This window comes from Trichosurus vulpecula, chromosome 1, assembly GCF_011100635.1.
Source record: "Trichosurus vulpecula isolate mTriVul1 chromosome 1, mTriVul1.pri, whole genome shotgun sequence".
Lineage (NCBI taxonomy): Eukaryota > Metazoa > Chordata > Mammalia > Diprotodontia > Phalangeridae > Trichosurus > Trichosurus vulpecula.
Window position 1 is genome coordinate 37,505,725 of NC_050573.1, and position 17,072 is coordinate 37,522,796.

A 17,072-nucleotide genomic window follows, 5' to 3' on the forward strand; every position below is an offset into this window, starting at 1 on the left:
TATAAAAGGCATTGGCCTATTCAGCCCTGTTCTGGCTGGGGCATGAGTCAGCCTCTGGGTTGTGTGAGCGGCTCCTTCTCCGTCATTAGATCTGACATCTAATTCATTACAAGCAGGAAACACTCAGCAGCAGAGGGAGGGAGGGCGGCTGCCTGGGATGTGGCCCTGCTTCCCAGCAGGATGGAAGGTCTCCCAACCCCAGCAGCACAGCAGGCCACCCTGTACCCCTTGCCCCTAACCAAGTCCCCTTTCCTCTAGGATACAGCTAATAGAAACACCTTCCCACCTGCACATTCCAGGGCTACTCTGCACTATAGTTGCCTAATTATACACTTCAGGGTGTTAATTGGTTTGATCCTGGAGAGATTTTTGACTACCTGTGTGACCTTTGGCAAGTCACTTGACCTCGGTGGGACTATAAAATGAAGAAAATAGACCAGATGGTCCCTAAGGCACCTTTTCAGTTCTGATACTCTGTGATTCCTGCTCAGGAAGGAGTCGGGGGTAGGGGAAGGCTAAGGAGTGGGTTAGAGGCTGGCAGCTGGCAGTATTCCAGGGGGTGGTGAAGGTTGACAGACCTATAGGGTCCTTCTGGAACAGCGAGGCAATTTTAAGAGTGGGCTGGAACTGTTGCTTAATTGGCACAGGAATTCTCCAGCTGGTCTGGGGCACAGAGGCTAGGCACCTGGGGCTCAGAGAGCAGTAGGAAGGCTCGTGTATAAAGCTGTCAGCACGGAGGATCTGATGGGAAAACTGAAGTCACAGCCACAGCAGGTACTGAATTCTAGAATGTTGGAGCCAGAAGGGGCCTTGGCGCACAGAAGACAGATGGGAGGGGCCAGAGAACAGGGAATGTCAGAAATCAGCGGGCCCTGAGAGCACAGACGACCAGGGTTGGGAGGAGGCCTATAGCAAGACATTAGAGCTGGGAGAGGCTTGAGAACAGAGCACCTGGGACCCGACCTTCTGCTTAGCCTTTCTTCCTGATACCTTTAGGATAGGGAGAAGAAGTGTGTATATAAAGGTGAGGTGGAGGCGTGAGCATCCCAAGGAATCCCCATTCAAGGCTTCCAAAGGGATCAGCACGGAAGGGCACTTTCACAGTTTCTGCTTCCTTTGCTGCTGTCCTTGACCCAATTAACAGAAGGCCTATCTTGTATGTACTGGGTACCTTAAAGGAAAAAAAAAAAGACATTTCCTCCTGCCAAACCAGGGCCATGATGGGCAGCTGAGCTAAAGAGTAGAGACAAGAGAGAAGTCTTTCTAGGATTTTCCCCCCTCCCCCTCTGGAGAGATTTTGCTTACATGACCTTAAAAGAGATTTTTCAAGTCCCCCTCCCCCACTCCACTTGGGTCCTTCATCCCCAAGAGGCTCCGGCTCCTGCTTATCATGTTATAGATACAGGGGACTTTAAGCTACAGCATCTGTTTCCATGGCAACGTGACGGCATCAGCAATCGAATGCGTTTAAGCCGAGGCCATCCTCGGTCAGTTTCCCATGGTGCAGGTGTGCGAGTAGATACACACACACACACACACACACACACACACACACACACACACACATCTCCCCACACTGTCGTGCTGCCCCATGCCCCCCTGTGCTCACCCTTTGAGCTGAACATAGATAACTTCATTGTGATCAGTGCCACCAAGTCCCAGAGCAGGAAGGAGACAGGCCCAGAAAACCTGGGGCACTTTTTGTGGCTAGCAAGGGGCCTGGGAGCTCTGCTCTCCCCCAACTTACAGGGTCAGTGGTGTGGAAATCTCTCTAGAGCAGGATTTAGGGTCCTCGGGGGCTCACAGAACTCAAGCTGGAAGGGCCCCAAGAGGCCATATCCTCCAACTCTCTCCTTTCACATACAAGGTCCAGAGACGTTAAGAGATTTAGGATTATGGGACCACAGATTGAGAGGGGAAGGGGGCTTAGAGGTCATTGGGTCCAATTCTCTCATTTTACAGATGAAGAAACTGAGGCCCAGACACATAAAGTGATTTGCTCAAGGTCACACAGACAGGAAGTGGAAGAGCCAGCTCCCCTGACTCTTAATCCAGCTCTCTTTTCACTGGACCGTGTATTAAGTTAGCTGCGGGAAATCTGGGCAAGCTTCCTCCCCCTTGAGGTTCCTTCTTATCTGCAGCTGGGTGGACAGAGGGCTAGGCATGGAGTCAGGAAGACCCAAGTTCAAATCTGCCCTCAGGCATTTACTAGCTGTGTGACCCTGGGCAAGTCACTTAACCTCTGCCTGCCTTGGTTTCTTCATGTGTAAAATGGGGAGAATAACAAAAGCCTCTGCCTCCCAGGGGTGTTGTGAAGGTCGAATGAGACATTCATAAAATGCTTAGCACAGAGCCTGGCACACAGTAAGCGCTATTAGCATCTGTGAAATGAGAAGGCTATTATTACACCAAGATATTGACACAAGCCCTTTCAGTGGCAGCCCCAAAGCGGAAAACAAAGTGGGTTCCATCACTGATGGGAGAAATGGGATGCAAATGCAATGAATTATTATTGTAATATAAGAAATGGTCATGTGAGGGAGTCAGAGAAATATGGGAAGATTTGTATGAACAGATGCAGAGGGACTGAGAGCAGAAGAACAACAGACGCAATGGATAAAATAACCTAAGCAAAAGCAACCAGACTCGGATTAATTGCAATGTCCAATCTTGGTTCGAGGCATTAGGAGGTGGAAGGGAGCTTAGAGATTGCCAGGTCCAGTCCCTTCTTTTGTTCAAGGTCACATAAGGAGACAGAAGCTCAGGGGGGGCCTTTGAGAGGGAGGGGTACCCCCCCCCAATCCTGAGATTTTTTTCATTAAGCCACAATGTCTTCCTTAGGTGGAAAGGGTTCTGGAGCACAGAGGATGAGAAACACTATTCTCTTTACAAAGTTAATAAACATTTCTCTTTTTTTAAGTGAGAGGGTTGGACTTCTGAGGTCTTTTCTAATTCTCAGTGAGTGTAAGATTTCAGCTGGTGTTCCCTCAAGATGTCAGCCAGTTCACCCCAGCCAGTCCCTGGCTTGGGAAGTGCTCTAAGGAAGGGCTGAGGCAGTCAAGAAGTCCAACTCTCTCTTTGGATTAGACAGCTGGGAGGTGGGGACCCTGACCCCAAATTCAGCCAGGCTCTCCTAGGGAGACCGGGACACAGGCAGAGTCCAGAGGCTCAGGCCCCTAGAGAAAGGAGACCAACCTAGGGTGGTATTTCCAATAGTGATGGTAAGGATTATTAGAGGACAACAAGGATGGGATTATGTCTATAAATCACCTTAAGCTTTTCTCTTGACAAAAGGCTCTGAACCACAGTAAATCTATCTAGGCCTCTTAACCCGCCCCACCCTCTCCCTCCCACTTCCATCACTGATGAAGGTCACTGATAGACAGAGAAGCAGCTCAGGGATGAGCCCCTGGGAACAGTCACACCACCAGCAAACCCAACCCAAGTTGGTCAGCCAGAGGTGGCCAAATTCCCCTGAACTCTGCAGGGGCCTGGACACTGCCCCACACCAGAGGAAGAGGTCCTTGCCCAGCAGTCCCAAGTCTGAATCTATCCTTCGTGGACCCAAGGGCTGAGACTCATCACTGGGACATTCATCTACTCTCTGCATAGCTATTACACAGCTGCCACTTTTAGGGGCCAGAAATTAGTAATAAGGGCGAACCAAGTTACTCGAAAAGGGAGGGGGAAAGTTGCAGTCTCCCGTTGGAGACGTGGGAAACACTCCAAGGGGAGGTTCATGGCTAGCAAGAAGCATGTGAGCTAGGGAAGAAAAGGAGGAAATGGGTCTGTCTTTAGCCAAGAGGGATTGTTACCTTGGCTCTTGTAAGGATGGAAACTCCCCCACTAGCCTTTGCTTACAAGGGGAGGCAGAGTCTAAGGGGAACTCGGGGTAGATGAAAGATGAGGCCAAGGCCACTCCTGACTTTGACTTTGTAACCCACTTCCACATCAGTTATTATCAATACTTATTGATTGAGAAACAGTATGGCAGAGAGGATAGAGTGATGGAATTGGAGTCAGGAAGGCCTGGGTTCAAAGCCTACCTCAGACACTTAACTGTGAGCTGGGGCAAATCACTGGTTTTCTCTGAGATGAGGGAGCTGGACTAGACAGATGGCTTCAGAGGTCCGGTAGAGCCCAGATTTCTGATCACATGGAACAAGGGTTCTGGTCTTCTTCTACCTCCAAAGCCCCCCTCTTACCTGAAGCCTTCCCCGATTCATGAGGTACCAGTACGTGGGGGCAGATATGAAGATGAAAAGGACAAGTCTCTGCCTTTAAGGAGCTAATATTCTGGGGGAGGGGGGAAGGGAAGCAGAACTTATACAGATAAAATACAAACTAAGACAAAGTCCTTTCAAGGAGAGGAAGGATGGGGATAGACCCCAAAGCAGAAGGAGGCTCTTTGTTGTGATCTGAATGAAGCTAGTGGCTCCTTCTTTAAACTTATCTCATTCCCTTTAGGGCAGGTACATAGCACAGAGCCTGGAGTCAGGAAGACCTGAGTTCAAATCCAGCCTCAGATACTTACTAGCTAGGTGACCCTGGGCAAGTCACTTAACCCTGTTTGCCAAAGTTTCCTCATCTATAAAAGGGGCTAGAGAAGGAAATGGCAAACCACTCCAATACCTTTGCCAAGGAAACCCCAAATGGGGTCATGAAGAGTCAGACACAACTGAACAACAAGAACCTCCTTAATATCAGAGTTATTTGTACTTGATCCTCCTTCCTTTCCCCATTAGAATGCAATCTCCTTGAGAGCAGGACTACCTACCCAGCATGTAGTAACTGCTTTAACAGATGTGGATTTGAGATAGTGCAGACGAGGCTAGACCTCAGAGAGCTCACCACCAGAAAGGGGAAGCAATTTCCCAAAGGTTACACCATGAGCTGAATCAGCCCCAGGCTGGGAACTTCCAGTTCTAGGAGCTGTCTGCTATAGCAGAGTTGGGGCTATGAAGGGAAGGAGCCCTATCACGGCTGAGCCCCAGAGGAGGCCATAGAGCCCAGCTCCCCCATTCTGAGACTTCTAATGAGATAGAAACGGACCAGGAGGCATGAGTCAGCCAGAGAGGGCCTAAAGGGACCAGCCAACGCCAAAACATCAAGAACAAATGCGGAACCTGATTAGGCTGTAAAGGTAAACCATGGTTGAAAGGAAGACAGCCCAGCATGGTAAGGCTGCCCTTCCTCATCTCCTCCCTTTCTCCCTACTCTTGCCTCTTCTTCCCCCCTCCATGCTCCTCTCTTCCTCGCTTCCTGTGACCCACCCTCTCCCTCCATCATCCCTCCTCCTTCATCTTCTCTCCTTTTTCCTCTCCTCCTCCTTCCCCATCCTTTCTCCTCCATTCTCTCTTCACTCTCTCCTCCCTCTCCCTTCTATGCTCCTTCCTCTCTTCAGCTTCATCCTCTCCTTCTCTTTCTCTCATCAGTTCCTCCCCACTTCTCACCCATCCCTCCCTTTATGCTTATCCTCTTCTTCATTCCCCTCCACCCCTTCCTCTTCTCCTTCTGCTGGCCCAACCTTCACAACTCATTGGGAAACTGAACTTGGTATCTTTCCCCTCAAATCCTCCCCTTTGATTTATTTCCCCATTTCTGCCCAATGGCACCGCCATCTTGCTAGTCCCTGAAGCTAGTGCTACCCACGTGTCCTCCTCAGCTCCTTGAGGAGGCAGCTAGAACTAAGGCCCACATTTCCTTCCCTCTCTGTAGTTCTTTACATAGTCTGGCTTCTGTGCTCATCATTCAACCAAGACTCTCCAATGTTACCCCAAATCTCCTACTTGCCAAATCTAATGGCCTCTGTTCAGTCCTCAAGCTCCTCGACCTCTCTGAAGCCTGTGACGCTGGGGGTCATCCTTTCTCTCCAGCCTGCCTTGACATTTCTCTGCTAGTTCTCTTCCTACCTGTCCAACTGTTCCTTCTCAGCCTCCTTGGCTGGACCTTTGTCCAGGTCATGCCAATGAAGGGCAGGCAGCCCCCAGGGCTTTGTCTCTCTTCCCTTCTCCCTCTTGCTTATCACACTTGGTGATCTCTTCTGGTTTCAATGATCTCTATATTGATGATTTTCAGGTCGTTCTCCCCTGGCTTCCAAACTTAAATCTCCTCCTGCCTATTCGATATCTCCAACTGTGTGTCCTGTAGCCCTCTTAAATTCAACATTCCTGAAGCAACTAGGGGGCATAGTGGATAGAGCACCAGCCCCGGAGTCAGGAGGACCTGAGTTCAAATTCAGCCTCAGACACTTGACATACTTATTAGCTGTGTGACCTTGGGCAAGTCACTTCCCCCCCTAAAAAAAAGATGCATATAACCTAAATTCTGAACTTTGGTTTCCATGGTAGCTAAGGGGCACAGTGGATAGAGTACTGGGCCAAGTCAGGAAGACCTGAGTTCAAATCCAGCCTTAGACATTTCTTACAGGTAACCAATCACTCAACCTCTCTCAGACTCAGTTTCTTCCACTGTAAAATGAGGATAATGATAGTAGCTATTTTCAAAGGTTTGGAGGAGTATTAAAGGAGATGTTATTTGTAAAATAGGACAGTCCCTGGCTCATAGCAGGTGATATAGATCTGTATCTGTATCTGTATCTGTGTGTACCAGTAATGGTACAACAGCAAAACTGGGATAGTAACACCTCCATTATCTGCCTCCCAACAATCCTGGGGGGCAGGTGCTATTATCATCCCCATTTTACAGTTGAAGAGACTAAGGCAAGTAGAGGTTAAGTGACTTGCCGGGTCACAGAGCTAGTAAATATCTGAGGGTGAATTTGAACTCAGGTCTTCCCGATTCCAGAACTAGCGCTCTATCTACTATGCTATCTAGCTGCTAGCTAGGTGTTAGCTCTCACTACTATTAGCTAATGAGAGGATGCCCATGAAAACCCTTTGAGTAGAGTTGAAAGTCATTCCTTAGAGAAATCAGAAGCAGATCAAACACCCTTCACACGCATTACTAAAGGCTGAACTCATAATGAAACAAGGGGAGAGAGGATATCACAAAAGACGGTCTTGGTAGTTCTCGATTACATGCAACTGAAAAGGTTTTTGCAGGAAAAATTACTACAAGCAGAATAAAAAGGGAAGTGGTTGAAAGAGAACAAAACCAATTTGTATCAAATCTCTGATAAGGGTCTGATGTCCAAGATATATAATTGACCAACAGATAGATAGGGTGTCCCAAAAATCTTAGTGAGGTTTTAAGATTTAATAACTTCAAACCGACGTAGCCAAGATTAGAAGACAAGCAGAAAATTTGGGGGAAATTTTTATAGGCAGTTTCTCAGATAAAGGCCTCATCTCAAATATACAGAGAACTTTGTCAAATTTATAAGAGTATGAGTCATTCCCCAACTGACAAATAATCAAGGATAGGAACAAGCAGTTTTCAGAAGAAGAAATCAAAGCTATCTATAGTCATATAAAAATGCTCTGAATCCCTATTGATTAGAGAAATGCAAATTAAAACAACTCTAAGGTACCCCCCCACACCTATCAGATTGGCTAAAATGATAGAAGGGGAAAAGACAAATGTTGAAGGGGATGTGAAAAAACTGGGACACTAATACACTGTTGGTGGAATTGTAAACTGATTCAACCATTTTGGAGAGCAATCTGGAATTACGCCCAAAGAGTTATAAAACTGCGTATACCCTTGGACCCAGCAATACTACTATCAGGTCCCTTTCCCAATGCGATCAGGGAAAAAGGAAAAGAACCTCTAGGTTCCAAACTATTTATAGCAGCTCTTTTTGTGGTGGCAAAGAGCCGGAAAGTGAGCAGACCCCATCGGTTTGGGAATGGCTGGTATATGTGGTATATGGTTGTGATAGAATACTACTGTGCTATAAGAAATATTGAGTTCAATGATCTTAGGAAAACATGGAAAGACTTGCATGAAATAATGAAGAGCAAAACGAACAAAACCAAGCGAATATCGTATACAATTAACAGCTATGTTGTTCAAAGACTAACTATGAATGACTACGTTATTCTGAGTAATATGAGCATTCAAATAAACTACAAAGGACTTATGAAGGAAGATAAGATGCTATCGCCTCCAGAGAAAGAAATGGTATATGGAAGTACATATTGTATCTTTATAGATATATAGATCTTTATCAAAGGTTGGCCTCGTCTAAAGTGGGGTTGGGAGGCAGAGAGAAAGAGATATCTCGGGACTTAAAACGTAACAAAAAATTAAAATAAAAAAAGATTTAATAACTATAGAAATATAAATATTACAAACTTACAAAAAGCATCACTGAAAAGGTTAATTATTTGAAATTTTAAAACATAGATACGTTTCTTACTAAAGTTCAAAGTAACCAGTTTTGTGCTATGCATACAACCGTCTAGTCAATTTTGAACTCAGTAAGAGCTTTCCTCAGTTGTGCTCAGTGATTTAAATGGATGGAATCTGTAACCTTGTAATTATCCAAAGAATTAGATTTCGATGTGTGTGTGACAGCTTGGATGGGACTCCACAAAAAAAAAAGAGACAGACCAGGTGAGCGAGGCGGCCAAGCAAGAGGACTCCTCCCCCGATCCACTAATACGAGAAAGTATCATCTAGAAACTAGACACACATGATGGGTAATGACAGGATACTCTGTCTTCTTAAAATGAAAAATCTATTATTAAAAATATACAAAAATAGGTAAGTGCAAAAGAAATGTAAATAAGCTTTCAAATTATATTTTTGTGAGTTTGTAGCATTTATTCTTCTGAAGTTATTAAAGCCTAAAACTTCACTAAGACTCTTGGGACACCCTGAGTATATGTGTATGTGTATGTGTATGCATGACCAAAAGCCACGTGTATGTGTATGTATGACCAAAAGCCACGTGTATGTGTATGTATGACCAAAAGCCACATGTATGTGTATGTGTAGTATGACCAAAAGTCAATCTCTAATAGATAAATGGTTAAAAGATATGAACAGACAATTCTTAAAAAAAAGAATTATAAATTAGTAACAACAACATAAAAGAGTACAACAAATCACTAATAGGATGTAAGCTTTCACTTCACACACAGCAAATTGGCCGGGATGATCAACAAGGGGAACGGTTAATGTTGCAGAGGCGATGACAAGATATGCACACTTGTACATTGTTGGTGGAGCTATAAATTGGCCTGACACATAGTAGGCATTTAAAGAATGCTTGTTAACTGATTAATCTGATTCTATAAAGTCATAATGACTGAGCTTTGCCCCAAAGGAGACATATGAGAAGGTTCTGCACCCCCTCCCCAGCTTTTTTACAGAGGTAGACTATGAGTATAGAACACAGCATGCAGTTCCCGACTCTCGCACCTCTTCCCCCCCTTACACACACACACACACACACACAGCATAGGTATCATGCCTATTTTATAGATAGGAAAACAGGAGGGATTCAAATCTGAATTTTCCTGTCCAGACATTATCGACCAGCCCATGCTAGCTAATGTGCTAATAACCACTCTACCAAGAAAAGCAAAGTCCAAGAGAGAGAAGGCAACTGTCTAGTGAGGGTTCCCAGAGCCCACTCAGGTATCGCTAGGACAGGTCACATGGAATAAAGGTAGGCTATGAATAGCAGGGAAGTTGTTCCCCACAGAAAAAGATGATATTGGAGAGTCCTAAATCTAATCAAAGTTAGCAGGAAATACAACTCACTGTCTCTAGGCAAGTCTTGGGTACACTGAGATGATGGTGCTAATGGGAAATTAGCCCATTAAGGGTTGGGATTTGAGTGATAGTGAAAGAGGCAGAGCTGGAGATGAGGAGGGAAGGACCTGAAGGCATCCCTCCCAGAGAGGCCAAGGCTAGAACACAATTCACAGCCGTGATGGCCAGGCCTAAGAAATTGGGCAGTTAGCCCCAGGCAGGAACATTGCTGATGTGGCCAGGAGCTAATGGCTCCCATGGGCAGGGAGTAGGGAGAAGTGAATTTGGTTATAGCAGAAAAATGAATGTTCAGTGGTAGGAGCTAACATCCCCTTGGATGGGGAGATGCTGGGATGAATCATCTCATGGCAAAAGTGCCTAAAGCTGAGTCTGGTGGTGCAGATCGGTAAACCTTGAGACTGTGGAGGCTGAGACTAGTGGATCCCTTGGGTTTGGGGGTTCTGAGATGTAGAGGACCAAAGCCAAGTGGGAGTCTGTGCTAGGACAACACCAATACAATTGTCCCAGGGAACCAATCCAGATCAGAAACGGAGCAGGCCCAAGCTGCCAAGCTAATCAGTCTGGTGTCTGGGGTGATAAGCGGCTACTGTACTTCCAGCCCTGGCTGATGTGTATGGGGAGGGGGTGGTATATATAGCGAGCTAATGTGCCCACATACAGGGATCCAGGGGAGCTGAATCTGCTCACGGTGATAAGTCCCCACGGTGGATGGTGGAGACATTCCTATGGTGTAAAGCAAATGTCCCATGTTCATTTAGCCAAGAGCTAATGTCCCCATAGTGTAGAGCTGACATTTTCATAGGACAGGGAGTTAACATTTAGTCCCATGGATCGAGAGAGTGATGTGGGTCTGGCTACGGTGGAAAGCTACTACTTCCATGGTGGTGAGCTCCCATTTCTGAGGGGGAAGCCAATGTTCTCATAGATGAGGAGCTAATGTCTCCGTGGTGGAATGCTCTAGAGATTTATTTTCTATATTGTGTCCCTCTGTTAGAACGGGCATTCCGAGGGCAAGGACCATTTTTGCCTTTCTTTGTATTCTCAGTACTTAGCCTGGTGCCGGGATGATCATAGTAAGGACGTAACGAAGGCTTTTGGGCTGATCTGCCATCTGCATTCACGGACTGCTAATGCTCTCAGGATGAATAGCAAGGTGAGCAGTACCTGCCCACACTGGAGAGCTGATATCCCCTTCAGTAGAACAAATGATGCCTTGGACGGAGAGCCAACATTCCCATTCCCATGAAGTAGAGGAAACGTTTGCATGCATGCGTGGCTGACGTTCCCAGAGGGAACTGCATCTGCCCACCCTGGCCAGTAAATGTTCCTAAAATACAGATATCCCTTGGGTACAGAGGGGCCCTACCAGGCCAGCTACGAGGTCAAATATTTTCATGGACCAATAACTAACAATCCCATGGCGGGGCTGGGGGATGTGTGTCACATTTTTAAGATGGAGCCCAGCAAAGAGGCAAGACAGTTAACTCTTGGTGGAGAGTGACCTTGGGAGCAATGGTTCCAAAGAAGATGAGGAGGATCCCCATGGGTACTGAAGGCATGGCTAGCAAGCAAGGCACCTGAAATGTCTGTGAACTAGAGGCTTGGAAGGCCTTGGGGACTGGTTGATGCTTGCTGAGATAAGCCTTCCCATCCCCACTTCACCAAGTCCCTTCCTGGTAAGAGCTCATGGCCAAGGGAACATCTCGGGAGACAGCTGGTGGGAGCAGCCCTCTCCAAGTTTAGGCCTTCCTCCCCACTCCCTTCCCTTGTTCTTCTGGGCCAACCACATGCTGAGGAGTCTGGGTCACTCCTCCTAGCTTCTCTGATCTCCTCTCCAGGATGGGGCTGGGGTCCAGGGCAGGGTGGGGCAAGGCCCCTAGACTTGAAGCAGAGGGGCTCTAGCAGGCCAGCTACCAGGCCAGTCTTTGGCATGGGAGTGGTTAACTGAGTTTGTCATCAGAAGCACTGGACCCTTCGGCTGTTTCATTTCCCCTGCTTGCTCTGATAATGAGATTTTCTGGTAGCTCTGGGAAAGGCAACAGCGTGGGTGCCTCTGGCCATAAATGCCCTTGAACAGTATCCCAGGGTCCCACAGACCCAGGAGCTGGAAGGGAGCTTAGCACTCATTATTATAGAGGAAGAATTTAGGCCTAGAGAGGGAAGGTGACTGAGCCCTGAGGTCTGGAGAAATCAGAAACTCACATCACGGAATAGGAAGAACCAAGTGTAGCGGACAGAATGCTGGACTTGGGAGGCAGAAAGACCAGGGTTCAAAATCTGCCTCAGATACGGTCCTGGCCAAGTCACTTCATCTCAGTTTCCTCATCTGTAAAATGGGGTGATGGTGGTGGTGGTGTTCAGTGTTTCTAAGGTGGCTTTCACCTCTAATCTTGCACTCTTATAATCCTATAAACAGTCACTTCCAGAGTGTAGATTCTATTAGAACTTGGGGGAAAAATAAAGAGACAGAAGGTTGTGGGAAAGTAGCAGGGGTGGAGTGGCGGGGGAGTAGATTCAAAGACTTTAGAAACAACTTAACTGGGGTGTAGACTGGGGCGGGGGTGGGGGTGGGCTGCTTGGCTGCCTTCAGTACCCAAGCAGAGGAAAGCGTGAGATGAGCAGGATCCTGGAGAAGTCTGGGGGGAAGCTCATGTGCAGGCAGGGAAGGAGATGTGACAGCCAGGTTAGATGCATGTGGAAAAGGGGCCAGACTGACTCTGTAGTGGGCCCAGAGGGCATCACAGCCCTGCACCTTGGCTCAGGACATTGTCTATGCAGGCAGGGCCTTCCCACTCCTTTCCCCACCTGATATATGCCTATCCATCCTTTAAATCCCAGGTCAAGGGCCTCCTCTTCCAGGAAACCTCCCCATTGATGACCCCGCCCTTCGCTCCAGACCCAGCATTTGGCTATTTTAATATGCACTCATTATTTATGTTACTTAATATGCACTCAAATGCACTCAGTGTTTTGAACCCGAGTCATCTGGATTGATGTCTTAGTCCTCAACTAGACTGTGGAGGTCAGAGACTTGGTCTTATCTAAACCTAGTGCAAAGAAGCTTTGGGCTGCAGGCACTGGAAGTATTTTATAAATGCTTGCCTCTATTTCAAGGACAGGATCATATGACTCAGCTCTGAGGCCATCAGTCCAGCCCCCTCCTTTTACATATGAGGAGGCTGAGGGCCAGGCTTGCTAAAAGCCACCCACCAAGTCAGGGACAGTGGCAGGATCTGAACCCAAGTCCTCTGCTTCCAAAGCCTTCCACCCTTCCACTGAACCAAAAGGTTTCCCTCCAAGGAAGCAGGGGCTACTGGGAAAACTGCTGGCCTTGAAGATTCAGAGACCAAATCACACAGTCTGGGAGGAAAAGCTTCAGGGGTTAATCTTAGCCAAGGCCTTATGACTTGACATCCCCAGAGAAGGGGGAAGCTACCACCTCTCAAGGTGGCCCACTCCACTCTGGGTCCCTCTCTTCTGTCTGACGGTCAGCCTCAGGTGGCCCCTTGATTGCCCCCTCCCATTCCTCCTCGTGTTGCCCTTTGGGGATCAAGCATCACAAGGATCTTCTCTGTTCTCAGTGACAGCTCTTGACAGATCTATAGACAGCTGGCACATGCCCCGAGTCTTTGCTTCTCCAAACTAAGTGCACCTGGGTCCTTCAACCGAATTTTAACCCCACATCTGCCACCGACTCACCCTGAAGAGTGGAAGAAGAGCAAGGGCCCTGGAAATAGTCGGGAATCCTCAGCAAAAAGGGCACTGGGTCTAGAGACAGAGGACCTGGGTTTGAACCCTGGCTCTGCCATTTAGGATCTATGTGGCTTAATCTCTCTGGGTCTCAGTTTCCTCAATTGCAAAATGAGAGGCTTGGGCTAGATGACCCTTAAGGATCCAACACTGGTGACCCCAGGAAATTAACTTCACTTCAAACATCTATAAAATGGGCACGGTAGCAGCTGCTTCCTAGGGGGTTTGGGAGGACTGAATGAGATCATGGAAGGGCTTTGTAGACCCAAAAAGTTAAAACAGGACCAGATTTTGATAATGTTGGGAACTGGTAGTGAAGAAACTCCTTCCGCCCACACAGGGCAGCACCTGCTATGATTTGTAGTCATAGAGAGCTGGCCAGGGGCCAGGATGGTGACCGAGCTGCCCAAGGTCGCCAAGCCAGAGTGCCTCAGAGGTGGATTTGAACCCTTGGCTTCCTGACTCTGAGGTAAGCTCTTTATCCACTTCCATCTCTCCTCGTCAGTCTCATTCTGACAAAAGGGGGGCAGCAATCCCTGCCCCTGGGGTACACAAGGACCCAAGAAGATCCTGGCTCATAGGCTGGAGATGACCACCATCCTCAAGTCTTTGGAGGCTGGCTTTGCCCCCGGGGTGGGGTCACCTACCTGGATCATGTACAGCTGGGCGATGCGATACTCCTCCACGCTCATCGGAAGAGGAATGCGATATTCCTTTATAAGCATCTTGAAAGTCCGAGCCTTCCCGTCTCGAGGGAACTGCAACCTAGGGACTTCTTGTGAAGACTCCTTAAAGAATCACAATGGAATTCATCAGGGACTCCTGCACAGGGGAGAGAAGAGGACCAGGATCACTTTCTGATTTGGGGGTAGGGGTGGGGGCAACAGTTACTTGCTGTGGAAAAGTCACCCTAAGCAAGTCAATCAACCTCTTTGTGCCATTCAATGTTTCCAACAAATGGAGACAAAACACTCCAGTCATGGTGCCGGAAGCTGGGGAAGACAGTGAGGGGTACTGGATAGAAAGTCCAAAAGTCTTGGGTTCAAGTCCAGCATTTTGACACATACTAGACTATGACCCTGGGTAACTCATTTAACCTCTGTTACCCTAAGGCAACTTTCTAAGAGCATAGGGGGACAAAGTACATGCCAGCTGGCACTGGTAAAGGGAGCTTTCTCTACCAATGCAGACTGGCAGCCTACTTACTGTTTTAGAGAGTTGCCTGAGGCACAGACAAGTTACTTGAGTTGTCCAGGATCACAAAGCCAGTGAGTGTGAGAGGTAGATGTTGAGTCCAGGGCTTACTGAAGCTGAGAGGCACTCTCCAGCCACTGGCCATCCTCCAGGGAGGCTGGGGGTGGGGTGGGGGGTGGGGATGTAAACATGGAAATAGATAAGGATGTGCATGATTAGTTGGAGAAAATCCCAGCAGGAAGGGGGATCAGGAAAGCAGGTAGTATATAAGCTGTACTTTGAAAGAAGCAATTTCTAAGAAGTACAAGGAAAGGATGTTCCAGGCATGGCAGCCAGCCTGGGAGGTGGGAAATAGAAAGCCAAATTGGTTCAGGAAAACAGCAAGGAAACCAGAGTAACTATTCCTAGATGCCAGAACCTCAAGGCAACTGAGTCCAACTTCCATCTTGCCCCTGCCATCTAGTAAACATTATGTCTTCAAAAGAAAGCCTATAGGAGTGGTGTGGCCTGACAGGAAGCTCTAAGCTTTGGGGAAGCAGATATGTGAAGATAACTTGAAAGACCAACAGATGCAGAAACAAAAGTGATACTGTTACTTGCTGCTCACTAGAGACCTCCAGTGCAGAAAGAATAAAAAGATGATGCGTTTAGGGATATGGATCGCAAACTAAGCACAGAGACACAGTGTTGTCACAAAGGGAAGTTTCAATTATCTGGACTTCTCCTGGAGTTCTCAATGTGTCAAAAGCAAGACAGGGATAGATTCATAAAGGAAACTCTCAGGTGAGAAAATTCTCTCTACCAATACAGATCAATCAGCACCTTCCCTGCAAGATAATAGTCTGAGAACCTTTCTTTTTTTAAATTCTGATAATCGTATTTCAACATAAATGTTTTCCTTATGTATTTTGTTTTTGCATTTAAAAGCAATTCTGTCTGAGGAAGGGGTTAGGAGAGTTGGCTAGAGCACTGAGGTATAACCACACCAACAAAATAATAACAACAGACAAATACTTATATCTTACTTTGAGGTTTGCAAAATGCTTTATAACATCATCTCATCTGACCCTCCAAATAGTCCTTTGTGAAAGGTACTGTTACCACCTCCATTTCACAGATGTGGCGACTGAAGCTAACAAGATAACTGACTTGCCCAGGGTCACGTAGCTACTTAGTGTCTAAGGTTAGATTTAAATCCAAGCCTTCCTGAGTGTGGGTCCAGCCTGTCTTATCCAGTGCCCCACCTACCCAGGGTCACAGAGTCAATATGTGTTGGATATAAAACCAGAACTCAGGTCTTGCAGATTCTGGAATTTCTGTCCAGGACATGCTGCTATTCTGCCAAAACTAGAGATTTCTTTTTTAAATTCACCCATTCAATGGAGGAAGAATATTTGAGTTTTCAAAGTCAAAGTATTGATTTTCCAGATTATGAAATCAGGGATCCAAGAGGCAATTTTGCCCATGCTCCCTCAGCTGATAAAGTATCCAAGTCGGGATGTGAACCCCTGTCCTGCCCAGGTCTCCTTCCACAACAGGGGGCAGCTGGGGTGTAGGGGAATCAAAGAAAGGACTTGCCCAGCCCCAGGGAGTTCAACTGCATTGTTAAAACTGGCGGATGTGATTGGGGGCAGAGCCAAGATGGTGGCTGGAAAGCAGGGACTGGCCTAAAGCTCTCCTCCAGGACCCTCCAAACACCTATAAAAATGGCTCTGAACAAATTCTAGAAGTGCAGAATCCACTAAATAGCAGAAGGAAGCAGGCTCCAGCCCAGGACAGCCTGGATGGTCATTGGGTAAGGTCTATTGCATGCAGCCAGGAGCTGAGTGGAGCAGAGCCCAGCATGGGCTGCGCCAGGATCAACCAGACAGGGAGCCAGGCGGAATAGGCCCTAGCACCCTAAATCAGTGAGCTGTGGCAGTTATCAGACTTCTCAAACCACAAACACCAAAGACAACAGAGAAGGTTAGTGGGAAAAACTGCGGTGACAGAGTGAAAGGAGTTAGCGGTTTGGCCACCGCTCCCAGGGCAGCGGAGGTGGTGCAGCTACAGAGCTACAGTTGCAGTTGCTTCCAGCCCCAGGCCCACCTGGTGGGAGGAATTAAGTGGTGGATCAGATCGGGAGTACAGAGCCTGCCCAGATCTGAGTCACGATCTGGGTTGACGGTTCTTGGGGGAGGAGGAGCGCTGCTGGGGCAGAGCTTGCTGTGTAGTAAAAGCTCTGAAAACAACAACACAGCCCCTCAAGCTTGGGACAAAGTATTCTCTACAAGCAGTCATACCTCAACAAAAAACTTGAGTCAAGTAATTGGCTGGGAACATGGCCAGGCAGTGAAAACGGACTCAGATTCAGACTAAGACTTTGGAATCTTTCTTTGGTGACAAAGAAGACCAAAACATACAGCCAGAAGAAGTCAACAAAGTCAAAAGCCTCCAAGAAG

The 17,072-nt window shown here is 47.3% G+C and overlaps 1 protein-coding gene across 7 annotated transcripts in view; it reads right to left on the reverse strand.

Annotated features, from left to right (window-relative positions):
* Window positions 1-17,072, reverse strand: part of PITPNM2 (phosphatidylinositol transfer protein membrane associated 2) — a 307,066-nt gene that overhangs the window by 81,699 nt on the left and 208,295 nt on the right. For 6 of the 7 annotated variants that reach the window (XM_036760339.1, XM_036760373.1, XM_036760364.1 and 3 more), the window contains exon 3: window positions 14,085-14,259. In XM_036760339.1, the coding sequence (XP_036616234.1) occupies window positions 14,085-14,162 (78 nt within the window). In that variant the 5' untranslated portion in view covers window positions 14,163-14,259. Of the gene's footprint in view, window positions 1-14,084; window positions 14,260-17,072 lie in introns of those variants that run through there. The other variant, XM_036760329.1, reaches the window with a different exon arrangement.